The sequence below is a fragment of the Apaloderma vittatum genome, unplaced genomic scaffold (assembly GCF_000703405.1).
Source record: "Apaloderma vittatum isolate BGI_N311 unplaced genomic scaffold, ASM70340v1 scaffold4799, whole genome shotgun sequence".
Taxonomy (NCBI): domain Eukaryota; kingdom Metazoa; phylum Chordata; class Aves; order Trogoniformes; family Trogonidae; genus Apaloderma; species Apaloderma vittatum.
The window spans coordinates 1-22,333 of NW_009733389.1; the positions used below are offsets into that span (position 1 = coordinate 1).

The 22,333-nt window shown below is 37.9% G+C and overlaps 1 protein-coding gene across 1 annotated transcript in view; it reads left to right on the forward strand.

The window, feature by feature from the left end:
- Window positions 1-11,506: 11,506 nt before the first annotated feature.
- The window catches only part of LOC104278774 (homer protein homolog 1), a gene marked incomplete at its 5' end in the record, with an annotated part of 45,803 nt that continues 34,976 nt past the window's right edge, over window positions 11,507-22,333 (forward strand). The window contains 2 exons of the mRNA XM_009875858.1: window positions 11,507-11,663; window positions 19,147-19,278. Coding sequence (XP_009874160.1) covers window positions 11,507-11,663; window positions 19,147-19,278 — 289 coding nt within the window. The remainder of the gene's footprint in view (window positions 11,664-19,146; window positions 19,279-22,333) is intronic.

The following is a 22,333-nucleotide window of genomic DNA, read 5'->3' on the forward strand; positions in this document are numbered from 1 at the left end:
CTGGAGGTGTTTAAGAGATGACTAGATGTTGTATTGAGGGACATGGTTTAGTAGATTGACAGGGCTGGGACAAAGGCTGGGCTCGATGATCTTCAAGGTCTCTTCCAGCTGAAACTGGATTATCTATGATTATGTAATCTGATGAACAAATTGTTCTGGACGTCTGTCAGGAATGGTGGTTGGGTGTCCTGCCTTAGGATGAGTCTCAGAACATGTTTGGCATATATGTGGTGCAAATAATCAGGGGAACATATCTGTCATTTTCAGTTACAGCTCAATATAAATGCAACCACTTATTCCAAAATTCAATAGCATTTCCTAGGCTGTAAGTTATCAGAAGGGAGGGACTTGCTGGCATGGTATTGGCATGCTCAAAGTAAATTAAAGAGCCTTTATTGTTCCTGCAGTGCTCAGTGGAATGATTCAAATCGATGTGTTACTTATGAATGTAAAATTAATTTTTTTACCTTTCTAGGGCTTTAATTCATTTCCTTGATACAAATGAAATAATCCAATTCTTGTGATGTGGGTGAGTGAGTCTTTTTGAAACTTTGTATGCAGCTGTAGCAATATGGATGGGATTGCAAATTGTTGGAAGATCAGTTGATGGTGATAGTGATGAAATGCATGTTTGTTCAAGCTGGTTTGTTCTGTTCACTCCTTATTTAAGTTCTGATACTTACACTGGTGCTGGTGGAAACATGATTTCTTCAGCTTGAGATATCTGCAGTCAACTTGCAGGTTGTGATAATGATTTATTTTGGGGTGTTTATTTCTGAGTGTTAAGTGTGAAAGATCTAAAAACTGACTGTTAACTGACAACTTCTTAATGTTAAATAAGGGACTTGTGGGTTTTAAGCTGGAAATGAGAGAGATTGGACGTTAGGAAGAAGTTCTTCCCCATGAGGGTGGTGAGACACTGACACAGGTTGCCCAGAGAGGTGGTGCCAGCCCCATCCCTGGAAGTTTTTAAGGCCAGGCTGGATGGGGCTCTGGGCAGCCTGATCTAGTGGGAGGTGTCCCTGCCCATGATGGGAGGGTTGGTCCCTTCCAACCCTGACAATTCTATGATTCTATGAGAAGTCCAAGGCCTACTAAAATAAAACTCATTTTCACACGCAGAAGACGTGTCAAAATTAGTGACTTGGAGATGTGAAAAAAGGTGAGATGGACTTGGTTGATGAGGTGAAAAAGTGGTAAGGAGCTGTGATCATTTTTATATGAAGACCTACAAGGAAGCAAAATGGAAATTTAAAGCCAGCAAAGAGGGCAATGAAAGAAAACTGGTAAGAAACATTACAAGGAGGTGTTATTAAAGTTTGTGGTGCCAAGTGGGGAAACCTTTTTTTACCACAGAAATATGTTGGAAACAAATCCGAAGTGTCTCTCAGTAAACAGGGGAGCTTGGTTTTTCAGTTGTAAACAAGTTGCTGAGAGATCTAGTCTTTAGAATAGCAAAATTATGACTATTGTTGGTTGAGGGTTGTCTCTCAAAGTCAAAAACGATTGGAAAAATGGCATTTAAAACTTAACATCATCTAAAATACTAATTTTTAAACACTATCACTGTTTACCATGTAATTACTGATTATCTCATGTGGAAACACATGATGAATTGATTTCATTATTTTGTCTTCCTTCTATTCCTTTTCAGATTCCAAAGTTCTCATCTGTCTTTATTGTCAAATGCCCTAGCTTTGTCTCTGTTGCTTTATACGTGTGAAATGCAGCCATCAGAACAAATTCTTGTCATAGACAATGACTAGACATGATGGAGTGCACAAAATCACTCTGAATGACAAATTAGGAAGTACTGTGTTTACTACTGTAAAATCTTGAAATCTGCTGTGTTTTCTGAAACTAAAGCTAATGTAGGATTGCCACTATTATTTCAATCCTCTGCATTACTGCATGTGCTAGTGACAACCCTTGGTTCCTAGTTCCTTCACGATGCACTAGTACAGTGGCACTTGTCAGTGCTACTAAAGGATTTCATTACAGCAACTAAATTGATCTAACTAAATTTTAGAACAGAAGATGTTGATTTTCGAATAGTCTTGTGCTTTCATGTTGGGACAAATCAAGAAGTTTCAGTCTGTTGATTGTTTGAATGTGCTTCTCTGGGTGACATTTCTACCACTACTGCCTCATCACCTTTGTATCCCACCAAACAATATGATTAACATAAAAGAATCTTCATGGGCTTTCAGGGTGCTGTTTTTACCCATCTATGCCTCAACAACAGCATGTAAGTGGCCCCATCTGTTTTGGCATAATTTTTACCTTGATTAGTCAGCATTCATCAGTCTAATTAGTTATTTTTAAGTAGTTTTAGCAGCCCTTCTCACAAACTGAGAATCATGTTGTAAAGGAAACTGCTGAACTTCAGATCTCAAAGAGTCCATGAATTAATTTGAGAGTGTCTGTGAAACATGACAAGGGAAACATGCCAGATGGGAATAGGCTTGCATTCTGGCTGAAAATCGTGTCCTGTCTGTAGCCTTCCTCCTCAGTCTCCTCCTCCATGCCCCTGCAAGGGAGAGTGCTGCTGGGTCTGCTTGCAAAGTAGGGTATGGCATCCTGGCTCACCAGCAGTGTCTCTGGATCCCAAAGCAACTTCGTGCTCTCACCCTCTCTGCTTTTATATTTTGAGATATGTGCTTGCTCTGCTGGTATGGAGTTTTTCTTTTCTTTTTTTCTTTTTTTTTCTTTCCTCTTAAAGCTGTGGATCTTTTAATGGTACTGAAGACTACAGAAGCAGAAGGGTCAGTGAAATAGTTTTGGAAAACTGTGTTTTCTAAGAGGGAGAGTGCCAAGGAGGAGTTGGTTAGGTCAAATGAATGACTTGCAAAGAGGCAAGAAGGTAGGTCTGAGAGACAGATCAAAGCTAGGTCACTTGGGTCCTGGTCTAAGACATGCTCCATTCTCCTGTCCCTGGGTCTGTCAGCAGAGGCAGTGTCCTGTAATGCCACCACCGCCATCCTGACACCGTCCTCGGTTGTGCCTGGCTTTTGTTGTCCTCTGTGGAGAGTGGGGACCTGGACACTGTTTTTTCCTGTGCTTTGCAGCTCTGCCAACTTCCATGCTCTTGATGTTACTCAGTTTGGGAGACTGTAGTCTCTGTGCTGTGCTACAGTTGATTTTAAATCTGTGTTGTGGAAGAAGCTGTTTACTATTCTGAAGTTTACCAAAAACTACAGTACTTCACTGGTATCTTATGAATGGGAGACTCAGACAGAAGAGGAATGAGTTTAAATGAACTTCTGGATTTGGGGTTTATTTTATTCCATTCAACAGCAACAGCCTTATTTCCCGAGGTATGGTAATCCTTGATCCTGCAATTTTTATGATAACTATAGATTTAAAGTGTTGTTTGCAGCTGTCTTACAGTGCCTGCTTGTAGAATACTCTTCTGCCTTTCTTCTCTTCTCTTCTCTTTTCTTCCTGTGGAAGGTATAATGTATGGGCTTCCTGAGCATTTAGTTGAGATTGGCACATATGGAGTGTTTCTTTTTTTTTCTTCTGAATGGACTATTTTGTAGGATTACATGCTCATAAAGATGTCATCTATGTCAGTGGATGTGCTGAAATATTATCAGAAGGAATTGATTACAGAAATGTTTTCTGCCTTACATTTTGAGGTTATCTGTGTACATGACTTTCCTCCTGTATTGTACAGAAACTGTGATTCATTGATACAAGTAACTGTAAGTAGACAGTTTATCTACTAATGAAAGTTCATAACTTTATTAGTTCTGTCTACTCATAGGTATAAAATTTAGCCTAGCTTATATAAAACTATATCCTTTGCACCTAGTTGTATTCATATGTGTTTTGCATATACTTCTTAGCCCGTAGTAAGATGGGATTTGTTTTGGTTTTGGGGTTTTTTTTAAAGCCTATAGTTTTAAGGTATGCAAACATAGTGCAACTTTTCCCCATTCCTGCTTGAACAAATCGCAGATTTCAGCTAATCTTTGTAGGGACATTGACTTTTCAAAGGTGGTTGATTTCTGAGAATTTTGTGGAAATAAAGGGCCAAGTTGAAAGGAATGCTTGTTGAGAGGGCAAGAGCTCAACTCTTAATAGTCAGAGATGAATCTCACAAGGCATCAAAATGCAGGAAGGTCGCAGGCGGAAGTTTCCTTTTGTTAGATGCTGGAGGGCCAACTGTGAGAATTTTTATTTAGACCAATATTTATTAATTCTGCTATGTATACGAATACTTTAAAACCCCCAAACTTTACCAAATCGTAGTGAAGAAGAGGAAAACGAGTTGTCATCATCACCAACAACTCCTTAGTGAATGAACAGGGTGTAGGATGGTCTCTTCAGGATGATATTAAAGGATGCAGCTGTAAAATTGGATTAATATGAAGTTCTATGTCAGATTTCCACTGCAATGGGCACTGTGGTATTTCTGTTAAGTCTGATTTTCTGCCATCACTGTAACACCAGTGCTCTGTAGTCCACTCCCATAGGCTGTTTTCCAGGGACTTTTTATCTGAACCCATCAGAGAGTGGTTTCCATTAGTAAGAAGCTTTTACAACTTGGTCAGTCTCTTACAGCATGTTGTGATTTACTGTTCACTGGACTAAAGCTACTAAGTCAATTTGAATTCTAAAACCAGCTGTGACTCAGTCTTTTTAACATCAGTATGTTAAACTGTGCAGTGCAGTTTAAGAGGGGAGTCAAGCAATGCTTACCTTATTTATATATCCTTTAATGAGTATATAAATGTTTATATACCTTTAATGGTAGAAATTGGTTCACCAATTCAGTGGTGGGGGCTTTCCATTATCTTCTAAAGTTATTTGACCTCTAAGGAACTTAAAAAATCCAATATTTTAATAATTATTCAGTATTTTTGAAGTCTGATCTGTAACTTTGTAAGATTGGAATTACTTCAAGCCATGTCCTTTATTTCTGCCATCTTTGGAACTTGTTTAACACTAGAGCTAATGATTTAAGAACGTGAGTGAAAAGCTGTAGCATGGGCAAAGGTGGAGGGGAAGCGGCAGAGTTTACAGGCTCAGATTTCAACCCTTACTTCCAGATAATACTCACTAGACCATAGGCTAGAATTTGTACTTGAAAAAGCAGTGGTGGAGCTTGCCAAGCTGATTAAGCCAACAGGCCTGGCAGCTGTCTTTTGGCATATCAGCAAAACCTTGTCTCCTCATCACTCATGGCAAAACGTTGATTTCATAGAAATGTAAGTATGAGCAGATCACTAGATTATTTTGTTCTGACTTCCTGTATTTTATGTCCCCTAGGTACTGTGCAATATCTGATTTTAAGCTGAAACACTTCAGTTTCAGATCCTTGAAAATCCAATGTATAGTATGTAATGGTGTTTCTGGCAAAGATAAGTGTCTTTTTTGCTTAACCTTATAGGCTTACTGAAAGGGTCTAGGTAATTTTTCTCCCTTAAAATCCTGAATAATTACTGGTATTTTTTGTGTGTTAACTCAGAAGTGGTTAAAGATCTAATGCTAAATGCTGATTGTTAAATGGGAACAAAATAGTTTAGAAAAATGCTTGAGGGCACTACTCTGTGCAGTATTATGTAGCTGTAGACCATCTTCTGTAAAGAAAAACATTGGACTTACTAGGTAAATAGACTCATACATGTATTTAGTTCTAACTGAATACAGAAAACTTAGTAAGCTTTTTAGGAACAACTTCCAGCTTTTGCTGACCTTGCGTAAACATGACTCAACCCCAAAACATAACAGCAAAAGGAGGTCTAGGAACGTGAGTGTAAAACTAAATAAACTGCTGATGGTATGGAAAAGATTTCAATCTAGTTGCTCGATTGTAACTTTCACTTTTTTTACTATATCAAAGCTTGTTTTGAGACATTAAAGTTGTTACTCTGTGTAACATAGAAGGCAAAATCTTAATATGTACTCATTTCACAATTGTACCAAGTGTGTTTTGAGTGCTTTGTGGTTTTAATTTTTATTCCAAGATGACAGCTCTCAGTCACTTTCTGTCTAGAAAAGGATTTTATTTCACAACAGTTTCTTTACAACAAGGAGCCAGTTTGGGATAGCTACCCACAGGCTACCACATACAGCATTTTTAGCAATAGGGAAAATGCTATGTTTTTCTGTTGCTTTGAACTGTGTTTGCAGAGCTTTTTGACTCAAGCCCCTGAGAAACCATTGGCTGTGTTTGGATGCCACAGCTGACAAGTTAGCTTTGACTGTAGTTGCACTTTTAATCACTTTCCTCATTTCTTTTCAGGGATCTCTTCTCAAGCTGCTTAGAGTAACAAAAGCTTGCTATAGCTTTAAAAACAAGCTGGGAGAGCATTGTTAAGACTGTAGCAGGGCATTGGGAGAGAACTGTAGTCTTGGTATGATGGTATTTTAAAAAAGCAAAAAGCTCTTCGTCTTATCCTAAATATGAGGATAGTCAGCAAATGCCTGAGAGATCATGCAGGGGACTAATTTTGTCCGATACGTGAGCGACAGATATTACAGAGACTCAGAGCTCACTGTGTGCAAAATTACCACCTGCAGGTAAAAACGTGTGTGATGCCCACTGAAAGAGTTTGCAGTCCTTACTACTGCCAGAGTGTGTGTGCTGAGCATGCAGGCTGCCATGTCACAGGGTCTGTGGTGCCCCTGGCTGTAGTGGGCCAGGGGCATCACACTTTTTGCTCAATCTCTGCTGTGGATAGAGAACTTGAGGTGTGGCTGTACTCCAGTTCTGAGCACAGGGATGTTACCCTGTTTTTGGACGTACCGGCATCATCTTCTGAAACTCTTAGACTGAAATCTGGAGGGCAGGATCTTGATCTGTTTGCAACTTGGAAATGTGATGGGAAAGACTTCTGAGTCGTATTTTGTTGGACTTGTCTTGAAAACAGTTATATGTTGACTCCATGTGCATCAAAAACAGTAAGTCTGGATAATGCACTTTGGAGTTTTTAAATCTATACTGGGGAAATAGAAATTGCTGAAATGATTGATATAAATGTTTATTCCTATGGACTTTTCATTACTGGATAGATACTTTAGACCTATAAAAGCTGAGCTGAATAGGAGGACCCCATCACACTAGACCTGCTTATTCATCCCCTTTTTCCCTACTAGTTGGGTGAAGATAGCTCTGTCAAGAGATTTAAAACTTCTAGTGGGGATCTAAGATAAAGTTTCAGGTCAGTTTTTGTGTTTGTGGCAGGGAGGGAATGTCACGCACAACAAAACTATTTTGATTCAGGGAATTTCCTTCAGTTTAGTTTATTGCCAATGAAGATGAAGACAAACAATTAAATAAACAGAAAGCACACCTTCCCTGCAGATATCTCTTGCAGCTCCTGCCAGGTGTCCCATCCTCTCACCATGGGTGTCACTGAAGAGGTGGCCGTCAGTGCCTGTCATAGCTCCTTTGTTTTTCTACTCAGTTCCTCTATGGACCACACTCTCTGCAGTGTTGTAACTTCTACCATGTCTGCTGTGTCCTCCTGCTTGGACAACTCTTTACTCCAGCTGCTGCTAAAGTATCATTTCCAGTGTCTCTTCCTTCTCTCCAGCCTCCTCAAATCCTGGTCTGTTCCTGTCTGCGCAGTGCAGTGCCTGACCTCATGCCACGCAGTGCAGTACCCACCCTACCAAAACCCTGCCAGTTCAGCCCCATAGGCAGAGGGAGAGAAGTCAGAGAGCGTGGCTTCGTGTGTTATTTTCGCATCATTAACACACCATAAGAGGAAGCAAGTAGCTCATCAACTAATGTTGTAGAAGTTCATACCTTCTCTTCAGTGGCCTTATTATTTTTACAGTAACTAAGAAAACAGAATCCTAGGCTTGAGAAGTTGTAAATATGGCAATGAAGAAAACTTTGGAGTCATAGTAAACGACAGTGTGGGGAAGAGAAAGGTCTTCAGCACTAGTGTTGGTGTGATCTGGAACTTCTAGACCTGTCAAAGAATAGATACTTAAGCTTCTTTTGTGAAAGCTTGAATCAGTCTAACATATAGAAAAGTGAAACCTTAGATTCTTAAATTCAGTAGTCTGCATTTTTTTTTAAAAGCATGTGTTAAGATGTGGAAATTGAAACAGTGGCTGAAAACACTGTTCAGCTCTTGGGACACAGGCTTTTCTCCTAAGCCTAACCTAGGACTCATCATGTATCAATGAATGGATTTCTGTGTCAATGATTAAAAAAAAAAACTGGTGTGACTCTACCTGCTGAAGTGGTATTTCTCATGCTGCTTTAGTGCTCACATTGCAACTCAAATCCAGGAGGAATTAGCACTTTTTTTTTTTTAAGTCTGTGTTTGATCATTGTAATGTTGCAGTCTAAGCCAATTAAGAACCCCTGTGTATTAGCCTTTATGTTTCTGCCATGCCTGAGCGGACATTTCTAATAATCAAACTGTGTTACTATGGCATTCATGTTAGTTTTCTTTCTCTTTGGTCAGCATCAGGATATTTCTGGAAAAATTAATGACTTCTCTTTGTAATTAGTGATGTTTTCTTGTCTTAGTTCCTCTTAGTTTCTTTAATGAATACTAAATACTTTCTGGTAATGAAAGAATGACAAAAAGCTGAAGGAGGAAGAGAAGAAAGAGTAAGGACCTGATAATTTTTTACCCAGTTGTTTTTTCTTATTTAAAGCAATTTTCTTCTTCCTACTTCCTTCTTCAACTGTATAGAGGAAAAAATAGATCTTATTTTTTTTAATATATCATAGACTATATATTATGTAATATGCTATACAGTATAGTTTATATGTATATTAATTGTCTGAGCACTTAGCAAGGGAAAAGGAAACTATTCTATTTAAGTAATACTAATTATTAATTATTAATGTCCTGTAACTAATATTACTTCAGTTGAATTAATTGAAACTTGCAGGCTGGGCGGAGGGTTTTATGTTCCGTGTGGATAATGGGAGAACAAAAAGTCTGAGTAAAGATTGATCAGCTGAAATTGTAGATCTTGTATATGTTTTATATATTACATTTGTTTGTTTCTGAATGTTTTAACAAATCTAAAATTTAAGTATCTCTACAGTGTGTTGCTATAAAAAGTATTGATAATGTAGTTGTGCAGCAGCTTTGAAGGACCTCAGTGGCACATCAGTGACTGATTCTGTAACGTGTTTAGTCCTGTAGACATAGGGTGCCTAACATTTGTTGGAAGAACTATTCATTATAAATGTTTATTAGCGAGTGTCAGAACATTGATTTAGTTATAGAGGCATCTGAACTTCAGTGTCTTTGTCAGAAAAAATCCTATTTACCTCAGCAATCTGGCAAAATAGTGGTTTATCCAACTAGTTTGATGAAGGGAGCTATGCTTCTTCCACAGTGTGTAGAAAGCTAGTTGTGCAGCAAAGCTGTAGTTTCAGTTAAGACACGGAAATAAAATACTGTAACTCTATTTTATCAGAAGTGATTAAAAAAGCATAAGTAATCGTCACTTACGCTGTTCCATACATAGATATAATGTCTATGTCAGACCCTGAACACGTCCCCTGCAAAGCGCTCTGATTTTTCTTTGAGTGAGTCTGCTGAGCAATCAGCAGGAGTGCACAGGCCACCTTGTCAAAAAATTGAGGTTATTGAGGTGAGTCTATGGAATATTTTTGTGCGAACACAGCGGGAGACTAGCAACTAAGGGCTGAACAATCGGACCTTTTCTGACACTCACACTTGCTTGAGTTGTATAGTTTTTGCCTACCTTTTATGTATCAAAATCCTAACCTGTGGTATGTTGGGAAGTCACAGATATGTGACAGAATTGAGTATCAGGGATGGTCAAACATATATTCATTCTTGTTAGTTAATGTGGTTAGAGCTTTTATTTTCTCCTTTCAATGTCAATCTTAATCCAAATAATCATCAGGTTTCTTAGATTTTTGGTTTGATGAGCTCTTTAACTATCCAGAGTTAAAGAACTGGCTGCATTGAGTAATATGCATCACATTATATTTGTATATGCTTTAATTGGGAGGTAAATGCAAAATGTATTAATATTGAAGACAAGAACTAAAGTGGTTGCAGATACTCGAAAGAGCAATAAGAATTAGCGTAAGCATTCTGTTAAATGAAAGGGCTATAAATGTCACCTCTGCATAACCTTTGCTCGTGTGCAAGAAGTTGGGACTGTGAAAACAGCTGCCCAACCTCCTATGGCTTGAGGATTTAGAAAATGAGTTAGTGGTGAGGGTACAATAACTTTTGTATGGAGGACTAGCATATCTTTTGATACCCCCTTGCCTTCCTTCCTTCTCCTTTAGCTATCACTGAAACACTGTTTCACTGTCTTTGATCAGTATCGTTTCTGTCACTTCTTCCAACACCCAACGTAGGAGAACACCACATCTGGCAGATAAGCTTCAAGGAGCCTTAAGTTCAAGTAGAGTCAATGATTCTGCTGCTGAAAGCAGCTGTTCTCAAGCTGCTCTTGCTTACAAGCAGTAGGGTTATTTCTGAGGATTCGCATATGCCCCTTTGCCTTGAGGCCAGATTAAAACCCTTTGAGTAACAAAAATCCCAATTTTTTTCTTCTGCTTTTATTTTGGGTAGAAAAATGAATTAAAAACTTACCCTTTAAAGGGAAGTCAGGGCAGGGATAAAGAATATATTTCTTCATATCCTGGAAATGGGAGAAAACAGGAGTAGAAAAAACCTAAAAAATTAAATGCAACATAAAGTTCTGATGCTTAGTGTCTCTGGGATTTGATGGCAACGTTCCCTGAAGAGTACAACAGTCTTCGTCACTAGAATGTAGCTAAATTTATACTGACAGCCATCTTAGTGATACTAAAGTATTTTTTGATTTCTTTGCAAAACTCTATGTCCTGGTAGAAAAAATGGGGAAAATAATTTGTAAATTCTGAAGTACAGTAGAGTTTTTAAACTTATATAAGTTTATTTGCAAAGCAGTTAACTTTGAACCATGTATATTATACCTATTTAGTGTTGTTAGGAAAATGTTCAGGTGTGAAGTTCCAAAGAATGAGTGTTTCACAGGACATGTTCCTGGTTCTAAATAGTGATAGTTTTAAGAGTAGTTGCATTGAGTCAGCCAGTTCAGTTTCAGATTATGACTTAAAATTGATTAGAATAATCAGACTAATAAAAGATTTTTGAAAAGAAGGGGATTTTGAAGTCGTGTGTATTCCACAGTGTGCAGTGTAATGAGCTGAAGTTACAGATGTATTAATGCCAGTTAGTTTAAAGGTATCGACAGAGGGTAAGGACTGAAGAGATTCTGGGACAGGGCTGAATCAGAGGTGCCTGTCTTTATCTGACTCTACAGCTGGTTGCTGGTTTTTTGCCTTAGAAAGTATGCATTAATTTGCATATATATATGTTAATGCACTTATCTACTCTATGGAGCAACACATACAGAAGTTCTTAGGGAAAAAAAATACCATGCAAAGTGAAATGTGTACATCCCAGTGGGCACAACTGGCAGATAAACTTGAGTGCAATGATAAGATATACAAATTAAGTTCAGGATTTTTACTCTTTGTCCTTAGGGAACAACCCATCTTCAGCACCCGAGCTCACGTCTTCCAAATTGACCCAAACACTAAGAAGAACTGGGTTCCCACCAGCAAGCATGCTGTTACTGTGTCCTACTTCTATGACAGCACAAGAAATGTCTACAGGATAATCAGTTTGGATGGCTCAAAGGTAAGTTTTGTTTCAGAAGACTTGCCTGCTTCATCAATTTTTGTATTTATTTTCTAGTCTGACCTCCTTGTCTTCTCAGATGCTTTTATCACCTGAATAACAGATTACTGACATGTTAAAATGGTACCATTCCTTCATTATGTGTTTTAAGCGTTTATCGGAAAACACTGCTGAATTTAATGATGACCTGTTACTTTGTTAATATTATGAGCAGGCTAAAAAAGACGTTCCCTGTGAGATGCACTAAGAAGTGCAAATGAGGTTGCAGTAACCTGTTTTCATCTCTGTATTTGGTGATGTATTGGTATCGCTAGCTTCAGCTTTATGAAGGACATCTGTCCAGTGCCCATAATTACTTAGTAAATCCCCTGTTACATAATCTTTCCAATTTTTGCTGTAGAGAATGTGAGGATTCCCTCCTAATAAAGATCACCATGGTAAGGTTTTATCAAAACTCAGTTGGACTGGGGGTTCTTTTTTGGGGGGGAGTGTTTTTCTTTTCTTTTTTTTTTTTTTTGTTAGGAAGGACAATATTGTAAGAAACTTTGTCTAAGAAATTGACAGAGAGAATGTACTTGACTGTTACTTAGTTTCTATCCCAAGTGGATGTAGAACCAGTGACTTCACAAACAGCATGCCAGAAAACTGCAATAACGACCTTAAAGGTACACAGTGTAATCAAAAGCTGTAATCCTTTCATTAGATTTTCATTTGAAGGTTCTGGAGATGCATCAGTTCATGATGGTTGGAAATTAAATGCTCTGTTAGAACATAGCAGTATTCACAGAGATTTTGTGGCTGTTTAATGAAAGCTGAAAAATATTACCTTGGATGTTTTAAAACATCCAGAATATTGCTATTTTAAATGAGGAAGGAGGATTTCTGTTGTAAAGAAGTATGCCAAAATAGATCTCATAGTTGAAGATCTCTGTGTGATACTGCTTAAAGTAACTGAGAGTGGTATCAAAACCTACCAGAATTTTCCCAAGTTTAAGTCTTCCTCTGTTTCTTCCCTTCCCAGCCTTCCTTCAAATGATTCTTTTACTTCTGTCAAATAATTAAGGTATCTTCTTTTTTTGTGACTGTTTTTAAAGACTTTGGTATTGGAACTAGATCAAGATTATCAGTTGTAATCTGTAGCACCTTAGCTGATCTGCACATTTTACGATATCCTTACTCTGGTATCAACTGATGTTCTTCTACCTTTGTCCAAAGTTGCCATTCCTGCAAAGAGGCTGCTGAGTTAAATTCTCAAGCTGTTTTTCATCTATTTATTCTTTCACCTACTGCAGCATTTCCATTACATTTGCAATACTGTTGGTAAGGTATATTGATAATGCAATCTATCACTTTTGTTTACTATCTCTGTGATTGCTGCAATCCTAGTAATATTTTCATTCAGGTTTTAGATGTCTGACCAGTTGTTCTGGGCATTGCAACACTGCTCTGAAACATAGACAGGTGAATAGCAGGGGGACCTGTGGAAGAATTGTAAGAATGTTTTCAGCATAATTCTGAGATAATTTTTTTTGTGTTTAATTGAAGCACCATGTCTGCACATATACAGTGTAGTGTGTGCAAAAAGTGAAATATAAAGCATTCTTAGTTTTGGATTCCATCCATAGTGTCTCTGCTATATAGTATACAGCTGAGTGTCGGTAACACTACTGGCATCTGAGCTTGCAGTGCCTTATACTGTTGATTGGTCAGACAGAAACTTTAACTTTACAAAGGAGAAAGAGCTATGCAATTGATTTCTCCCATTTTAAGTTTTGAAATGAAACTGCATAAAGGTGATTTTGTGTTTTTTTGTTTTGTTTTGTTTTTTAATCAAATTTTACACTGAAAGTATCTCAAATGCACATGGTACCAGTGACCAGAAACACTTGTTGAATCGTATTGGTTTTGAAGCTGTTTCCCTTGGAGGGAATAGATCCAACCAGGTTTTATTTTATACCCTGGTCCTGGCAGGATTTACAGCACCCTGTGGGTTTGTACAGTGGAGAGAATGACATGCATGTGGCTGCTCACTTACAGCAGCTCAATGTTCTGAGCAGTAAGTTGGCAAGTGATGACAACTCACATGTATGTTCACTTAGACTGCAGTAAGGAAAGTTTGAGAGAAATATTCTTCAGATTTGAGTAATAATAATCTTGTTTCTATCTCATACCTTTCCTTCTCTTTAGGTAGGTATGATTCCCAGATAAAATGTAACTTCTATACATTGTCTGAAAGTCATTAAACCTTTCTTCTTCAAAACAAAAGGACATTTTTAAGACATGATCTTCACTGACCTCTGAGGGATGCTACTGTGCATTTTGGATTCCCACTTAAACTTGCTTATGGGGGTCCTAGGTGTATTTTGAGAGAGAAGGGGCTTTTTTGTGTTCCATATTGATAAGTCTATGAGCCAGGTTCAGCTGAGACAGTCCTATAGAAGAAAATTCTGCATATTTTTATTGTATTCTTTGTAATGTTATTTTCTGAAGCTGTGATGTCCTCTTAAAAATACCTTGCACAAGAAATAGTGCATCTCCTTCTAACTTGCCTCCAGAAAATAATCAGTGTACAGGCCACATCTGATTTTTACTTATAGTATCAGGATTCCTGTTGCCTATGGCAAAGAGAGCCTGATGCAAATAATCTGATAGAGTTTGAGGGTGATTTCTGTGACCTCCTGAGTAACTATCTTTTATGCAACCATTTTCTCCTGCCACTCTAGTAATCAAGAGAAAGCCTAAAAAATAAAATTTCGTATGCATTATGACATGACAACATTGAGCAGTAGTTGCTAAGGCTTTCAGTTTTCATTAATTATATAGTCATTTCATAGCTCCTTTGAAAAATGTGTTCTGGTACTTCTTTCTTCTAGGTGATGGAAGGAATCATAGAAGCCTCCATTATTTCTCCATTGACACTGGAGATAAACACTAGCATTTCTTCCAGAATCCTGCTGTCTTTTCTATTTGAGATCTACCAGTCACTAAGAATGGAAGAGAGATCAACTAATGATTCCTGCAGCACTAATTTACTCTATAATTTTTTCACAGATGAAAGATAGGAAAAAATCCCTCATAATTTGTTGTTATCTAAAACAAGAGAAGACTCTGGAAAAGAGTGGTATTCCAATCTGTAGGTTCCATGGGCCTTGTATGTGTTATTTCTGAGTCAAGTCTCCCATTAGTATTACTGCAAGATAGGCCCTTTACATTTTAATGACTGTTGTAAAATAACCTAGTCACACATTAAAGTGATAACTTGTTTAATGCAAAGTACAGGTTTTAAGTAAGACTTGTAAGCACAGTTCTTTGGTGGTCTTCCTTTGAAGAAGTTAAGAAGTAGAGTGTGTGTTAGTTATTATTGCCATCAATTTTAGTACAAGATAAAATCTTATTTGACCACGGCTGTATACCTTGTAGTTGTTACATTTGCAGTCACTAAAACGAACAGCTAAGACACATGCCCTATTTTCCGATAGCTGAACTAACACAAAAGGAAAACATGAAAGCTATTTTATTATTCCAACAAAATCTAAAGATAACAAAATTAGTTTTCTTCAAAAGTTAAGTGTCTGCTTGTCAGATTGACTCTGTTCTGTTTTAAAGATATTCTTGTATGTTTTTACTAACAACATTCTTAAAAGTTGCTGAAATATTTGACACTTGTTACACTGATAACTCCACAATGAAATCTGGAGTAGAGGTGAGCTGTTAAAGGAGCACCTTTCCTGAGTAGGCAAGGCAAGCTTAATTTTAAATTCTAATTTAGAAAAATACATCTTCATTTTTTATAAGCTGAAGATATGAAGGATTCATATCTAATATATTCCAGCAGTAACTGACACTGACTTTATCTGTGGTATGCTCTAGCACTGCACTTTTTAAAACCATAGTTAATTTAGCATGTGAGAGATCTAGCATGCTTTTAATTCGAAGATGATTGAAAGACTTGATTTCCTTGTAAAAGTCGTAGATCTAATGAAAGGGTACTTTTTTGTATCACTGGGATCTGAATGCAGTCTTCCCAGTGAGAAACTTTGGACTAATACCATCTGCTGGAGCAAAGCCTCCTAATTTTTCTCTGATGGAAAATAAGGGACTCACAGCAACTCTTTCTCAATGCAATTACTTTTTTAAAAGCTTTCTTCCTACCTTCCTTGCAAGGAAGCAATTTGACAGTCACTGCAACCCAGCCTAAATGCAGACTGCTGTTGAAACAACTATCCCGTTTTTGTTCAGACAGCCTCTTCTGGGTTTTCTCGTGTGCAGCCAGCCACATGGTCAGCTGAAGCAGTGAGCAGACTTAGCTCTGAAGAGTTTTGGGGTTTTTTTGCTGGGTTGATTTGCAACCAGATAAGCCACTGTCACTGCAGCAAACACCAGTCCTGCGGGCTTTAAACCTGCCTGTTACTTGGACATCAGAGTCACCTTCTGCATTAAGGTAGAAGACAAGAAGCATACAAGAAAAGAAGACCTCCAGAACATGTCCTTTCCAAGAAGTCCATCTCCCTGTATCACATTATCTCCTCTGTCCTACGTTGCATGGACAAGAGCTGTGGAGCAAGTGCAAGCCTGCTGGTGCTATTTGGGCTCCGAACGTTATACCTGAAGAAAGGACAATTATGTCTGATTTACCAGTGACCTCAGTGACTGACTTATCTTATATAACAATCTGAGGAGATATTTCATGGGTAATTAGTGTTGGAGATGATAGTTCTTCAGTCTCTGATCGCACAGCAAATTCTCCCCTTAACCCTGATGAGGCTTGTTGGTTCCACTGTAAGCATTCAAGCACTCTAAAATTTTCCAGTTGTTCACAAAGGTAGCCAAAGCCTGCATTTTGAGGCAGAAATTACCAGAGAAGACTGCCAGCTTGATATGCTCAGCTACATCCAATTTAATTCAAGTGTAGTGGAGTTGCCAAAACCACTACAGAAGATGCCAATTTTGGTAATTTCATCTGTACTTCAGTATCTTTGGTTGTCTTTCTATGTGTTGTGATACAATGTGTTCTTTTGAACTTTCTTGCAATACTTCTCTCTGCCACTTGATCTGAGAATCACCGTATGCATATGGGAGCTTTTTGTAGGCCTAGCCGGCCTCTGCACTGTAGATATTTCAGGCTTGCCCTTTAGAGAAAATTTTGTGTTGATGGTAGCTGTCCTCCAGTACTACCCAAATCTCAGCAAACTCAAGGAGTGCAAAGTAAACTCCATAAGTAATTTTAATATCTAGATTAAGGGCCAGAAGATTAATCTAGGTTAATATCCGGAAGGCCACATAAGTAGTATAGACTGATTTTGAGTTCTTTAAAATCATAGAATCATAGAGTGATTTGTTGGAAGGGACCTCAAAGATCATCTAATTCAAACCCCTCTGCCATGGCAGGGACATCTCCCACTAGATCCCACTAGGTTGCTCAAGACTCCATCCAGCTTGGTCTTGAACACTTCCAGGGATGGAGCATCCACAACCTCCCTTATCTCTAGTCTAAACCTGTGCTCTTCCAGCTTCCACCCATTACCCTTCATCCTATTGCTACAAGCCCCTGTAAAAAGTCCCTCCTCAGCCTTCTTGGAGGCCCCCTTCGGGTACTGGAAGGGTGCTATAAGGTCCCTCTGGAGCCTTCTCTTTTCCAGGCTGAACAAGCCTAACTCTCTCAGCCTGTTCTTGTAGAAGAGGTGCTCCAGCCCTGTGACCATCTTGGTAGCCCTCCTCTGGACTCACTCCAGCAGCTCCAGGTCTTTCTTGTGTTTGAGGTTCCAGAGCTGGACACAGTATAAGTAGGGGGCAGAATCACCTCCTTCGACCTGCTGGCACATGTCTCTTGATGCATCCCAGGATATGGTTGGCTCTCTGGGCCACAAGCGCACACTGTTGGCTCATGTTGATCTCACCATCCACCAACATGCCCAAATCCATCTCCTCAGGACTGCTCTCAATCCACTCATTGCCCAGCCTGTGTCTATACTTGGGATTGCCTTGACCCAGGTGCAGGACCTTACACTTGGTCTTGTTAAACTCCATGAGGTTGGCCGGGGCCCACCTCTCAAGCCTGTCAAAGTCCCTCTGCATGGTGTCCCTTCCATCCAGCGATTTATAAGATAAGGCTTGGGAGAGCTATATTTGGTCTCTCTGATCTTGAAATTCCTCACTGTCCCCATTGTGAGAAAGTACTGTTATTCTCTGTACGTCTATACTGTTCCTGTTATTCCCAGAAAAAAACAACAGCAGCATTATTTAAAAAGAGAAGGTGGTTTGGACCGTGTTGATTTTGCTGCTGCTCAAAGATTCTTCAGTAATCACTGGCTTTAGCCAGGATCTTCAAAAGAATCCCAACTTGGTACTGTAAGACAATTGCAGTGGGACGTGTATTGACAATAACCTTTGTTGCACAGTAACTGGCATGTAAGAAAGATTCTTACTGAGTTCTTCTTCTCACAGTGTGTGCTATTTTCTGTAAGGTTTTAAGGACGTTCTCTTTCATGTGGTTGTTAAAAAGCACCAGCAATTTATGAGCAGGGCTATGAATTATTTAACAGATGTGGCTGAAACTCTTACTAGCACCAGAGAGATGTGAAAGCATGCCTGCATTTCACTTGAAATACCCGTATGTTTGGATTTTTGGCTTGTATTTCTTATTCATGTTGGCTGGTTGTAAACTACTAACCAATAGTGTTCCAGTTGTATGGAACCCATTGGTGTCACTGTTAAGACTTTATCCTGACATACTCTTAAGTCAGCTGGACAGTTCCACATTGCACATTTACAGTATGTTAGACAAACTTTATTGTGATGGGAATCCACTGTAAAACTTCAGTTGCTTTTAGTGAAACCAGCATATTATCTAATAGTTACATATTTTGTATGCTGGAGGACGTGCTTCTTCCATTCTATATTTAAGAAGAACTGGTGAAGAAAAATGACTCTTTAAGAGTAGCTCTTCTTCTGTAGATGGTGTAGGACCGTGTCAGCATTAAGCATGTGTGTGTATAAAGGGAAAACAGATTCTTGTAATATAGAAACTTAAAAAGAAATTGTGCTTCCTGTTTTATTGTGCGTTTTCCAGTGAGAATCACAGATGCAGCAAGGGTGAAGGGAATGCAACAATTAAGCTTACAGTGGAGCTTGAGGGGCCTTAGGGTTCAAAGAAATATGCTATTTCTTCTATTCTGATCTCATTAGCCTTTGCAGATGCTTTAAAGGACTCTTTTTAGACATACTAACTACTAAAATGATTACTTGCATTTGCAAACAGGTGCTGCACCACAGCTTTTGCTTCTTTTATAGAAGGAATGCAAAAATGTGCTATTGTAATTTTAGCTGTGATTGAATTAGAAAACTGTTCCCTCGTTCCCAGTGTATGTCTCATTCAGTATACACAGATACTCAGCTACGATATTTGCATTTTCAGTTATGAGCAGTCTTTAAAAAAAAATCAAACCCACAAACCCCTTATTTTACAACTATTACTTTTTTTCAGGCAATAATAAATAGCACTATCACCCCCAACATGACATTTACTAAAACATCCCAGAAGTTTGGCCAGTGGGCAGACAGCAGGGCGAATACAGTCTATGGCTTGGGATTTTCATCTGAACATCACCTTTCAAAAGTAAGTATGACCAGTGGCAACTCTTCAGATAGTCAAGTGGCTTAAGAATATTTATTCTTGCTCATTGTATCTTGACTCAGTGCTCACTGCTGTTGTTATTTAAAAATAATTTGGCAATAAAGTTCTGTATTGATCCTTATAAAAATAAGAAGACAAAACATGATACCTGCAAGTTTTCTTTTACCTGATGAAGGAAAGGAGGGAGATTTGAACTCTTGCAGTGTGTGTTGCTAATGCTTTCTAGTTGTTAATTTGTTAGGCTTCTCTTTTTTTAAAGTTGTTCTTCCATTACAGTTTTTTATTATAGAATTTAAAGGAAGAGACAATTTAGTGTTTCTTCTGTATTTAGATCTACCGGAAGAAAAATTGTTAGTAGTCTTCAGATGTACTTTGGTCTTTTAAATCATGTTCACTTTCACTCTTCTAGTAAGTGATGCATCAGATTACAGATACTTCATGTCTGCAGGCTGAACGTAAAGCTAGTGGTAAATATATTCAGTATAAAAGAAAGGTATCTTTTGCACAAATTTTGGAATGTTTACTAAAGAAACTCTATGCCATACGCAAGTTTATTTTTCTGGTCTACTTGTGCAGGAGTGCACCTTATTCAGAGGCATGCAGTAATACCTATTGCTGTTGATAATACTGGAGTAGATGAGTCCAGAAACTTGTACAAGCTAGGGTAATTTTTCTCCCTGTGAGGGATCTCAATTCAGTTTAAGAACATGTCTCTACAATAAGCAGAGGATTTTCATCTTTGAAGTACACATAGGTCTGGAAACTCAAGTGTGATAAAAAGAAATGCATAAGATGTTTAAGTAAGAAGTAATGATTGGCTTATTACTTAAAAAATTTAAAAATCATACCAGCCCTTTTGAGAAAATTACTGCCACTTTCCAAGGATAAGCATGGGACTATTAGAAAACCATTAAAATGAGAACCAGTATATCTGCTGTATTTGGACAACTGTTACACTTGTAAGATTTCTTCCTTTCATAATCAGATAACTTTCGTTTCCATGAAGCAACACAAACACAGGAAATTTTGAATGATACTAATATTGCATGTGTGTTTGTGCACCCATCATTGCTTCAGTGAACTTGGAAGCTTTGTCACTTAAATTGGTGTTTATGTGCTAATAACATTTCTTAATATTTCAATGGATTTAGCATAAATTCATTTAGTTTACCTCTCTCATAGGCTGGCTTGTCTTCCTTAATCATAGATTGCTTCTTTGGATGTAAAGTATGCTCTAGTCATGCACACTCTGCGTTTGTCTGATAAAACTAGGTTATCCCTGCCAGTGAAAATATATTGTGTTTTTATCTGTCCTACACTTGGTTCTTTTCTTGCTCCCCCATGTGGTACGTACTTCCTTTTAATTACAGTTGTTGAAACCCCATTCATTTACTGCCCTCGGACGGATGTCTAATTGTTAAGTATATGCCCTTGGCTTAAAACTTCATGTTGCTGTTGAAAAAAAAAAATCTGAAAAGCCAAAGTATAGATTTTGGTTTAAGTAGATGTTTGATTAAAAGTTGCTTAGATTTCTGTGTTTTATGAAAAATACACAGAACTGTTGTGAAAAATACCAAGTCAAAGACCTTTTTTGAAGAGTGTGGTGATGAATCTTCAGGACCTTTTCAGCAAACTGTTCCTATTATATTATATCTTAATTATCAGACTGATATTCATGTGAGTTGAAATTCCTGATTGTTGCTATGGAATTTCGTAAAGGTAAAAAAACATTTTGTGTTATTTTAAAATTAACAAGCAGATCTGACAGGGGAAATGAAAGTTTTCTTCAGTTTACAATCTATTCAGTCGCTGGAGTTGTTAGGTATGTTGGTCTTGGAATCAGAAAAGCTGAATTAGAAACCCTGAATCTGTTGTGTAGCATTAGAGAAAGCATGTCTATATTCCCTTTCTTGTCTTATCTCTCTTTGTCCAGATTACGAACTTTGTTTTCTGTGCACTGCTATTGTAACTGGATTTACAAAATCACTCTGGTACACCTAGAACTGCAGAACATGAAATCTAATTTAGAGCTCAAGTTACTACTGGATATTAGTAATAGGGCTAACAAATAAACTGTATTAATTCAACTATTCAGAAACAGGTTATTTCTAGAAGTTGCTTTGAAAACTTATTCTGGAATTTCTTTTCTGTATTTCATTTATCAAAGTCCTTGAAGTGAATGGCCCTATTGTATGTAATTTGTTTTGCAGTTGGGTCTTTGTCCCGGTGAAATATTTCAAGTTTCAGAGTGCAAGAGACAGCCTGTGACCACAAAAAACTTGTTCTAGTCTGTGACTGGTTTCAACAGGTTAATGAAGCAAATAATCAGAGCTGGTAAAATAAACAGTTCTCAGATCGTTGTCTGCTTAGCTTATAGTAAAGGTTTGACTATTGGACCATTCATTTTGGTTTATATGTCTTTGTCCTCGTAAACTAATTACTAGAGTAGAGTGCAATAGTGGTAACCTTTTCATGTGCAATTACTGTGACTGAGAATTAGCAGAGTGAGAATATCTGATAGATGAATAATGGCACTCTAATCAGCTTCACATACAAACAGTGTAGAAGAAAACTGATTAAGCATTTGTCTTCATTAAACATTTTCTCAATTTCCTAGACTACAAATTCACCTCAATATTGTTGCATCAGAAGTCAGTGATGCCTGAAAAGTGATTCCTATGTTGAAGAATATTCCTTTCACAGAGTCAGGATTTGCTGGCAGTCCCTTTTGATGCTACATTAGGAGGAACAGAATGCCTCATGATTTTTAGAAAAAAATGAAATTAATTTATCATTCAGAATATAAGTCTATGCTTTTTATACTACACTGATGTGTGAGAAGAAATACTCCTTTTCAGGTTTGCTGTCTGTCTTGCCCCTTTGAATTAGTCGGTTTATTCCATGTAACTTAATAGTACGCTAAGTAGCGAAAGTGCCACCATAGATACTTGCAAGGGCCTCTTATATACCTCCTTGCACAAGTTTTCATTTCTCCCTGAAGTACTGATGCTTCAGAAAATCTTTCCTTTCATAGTAC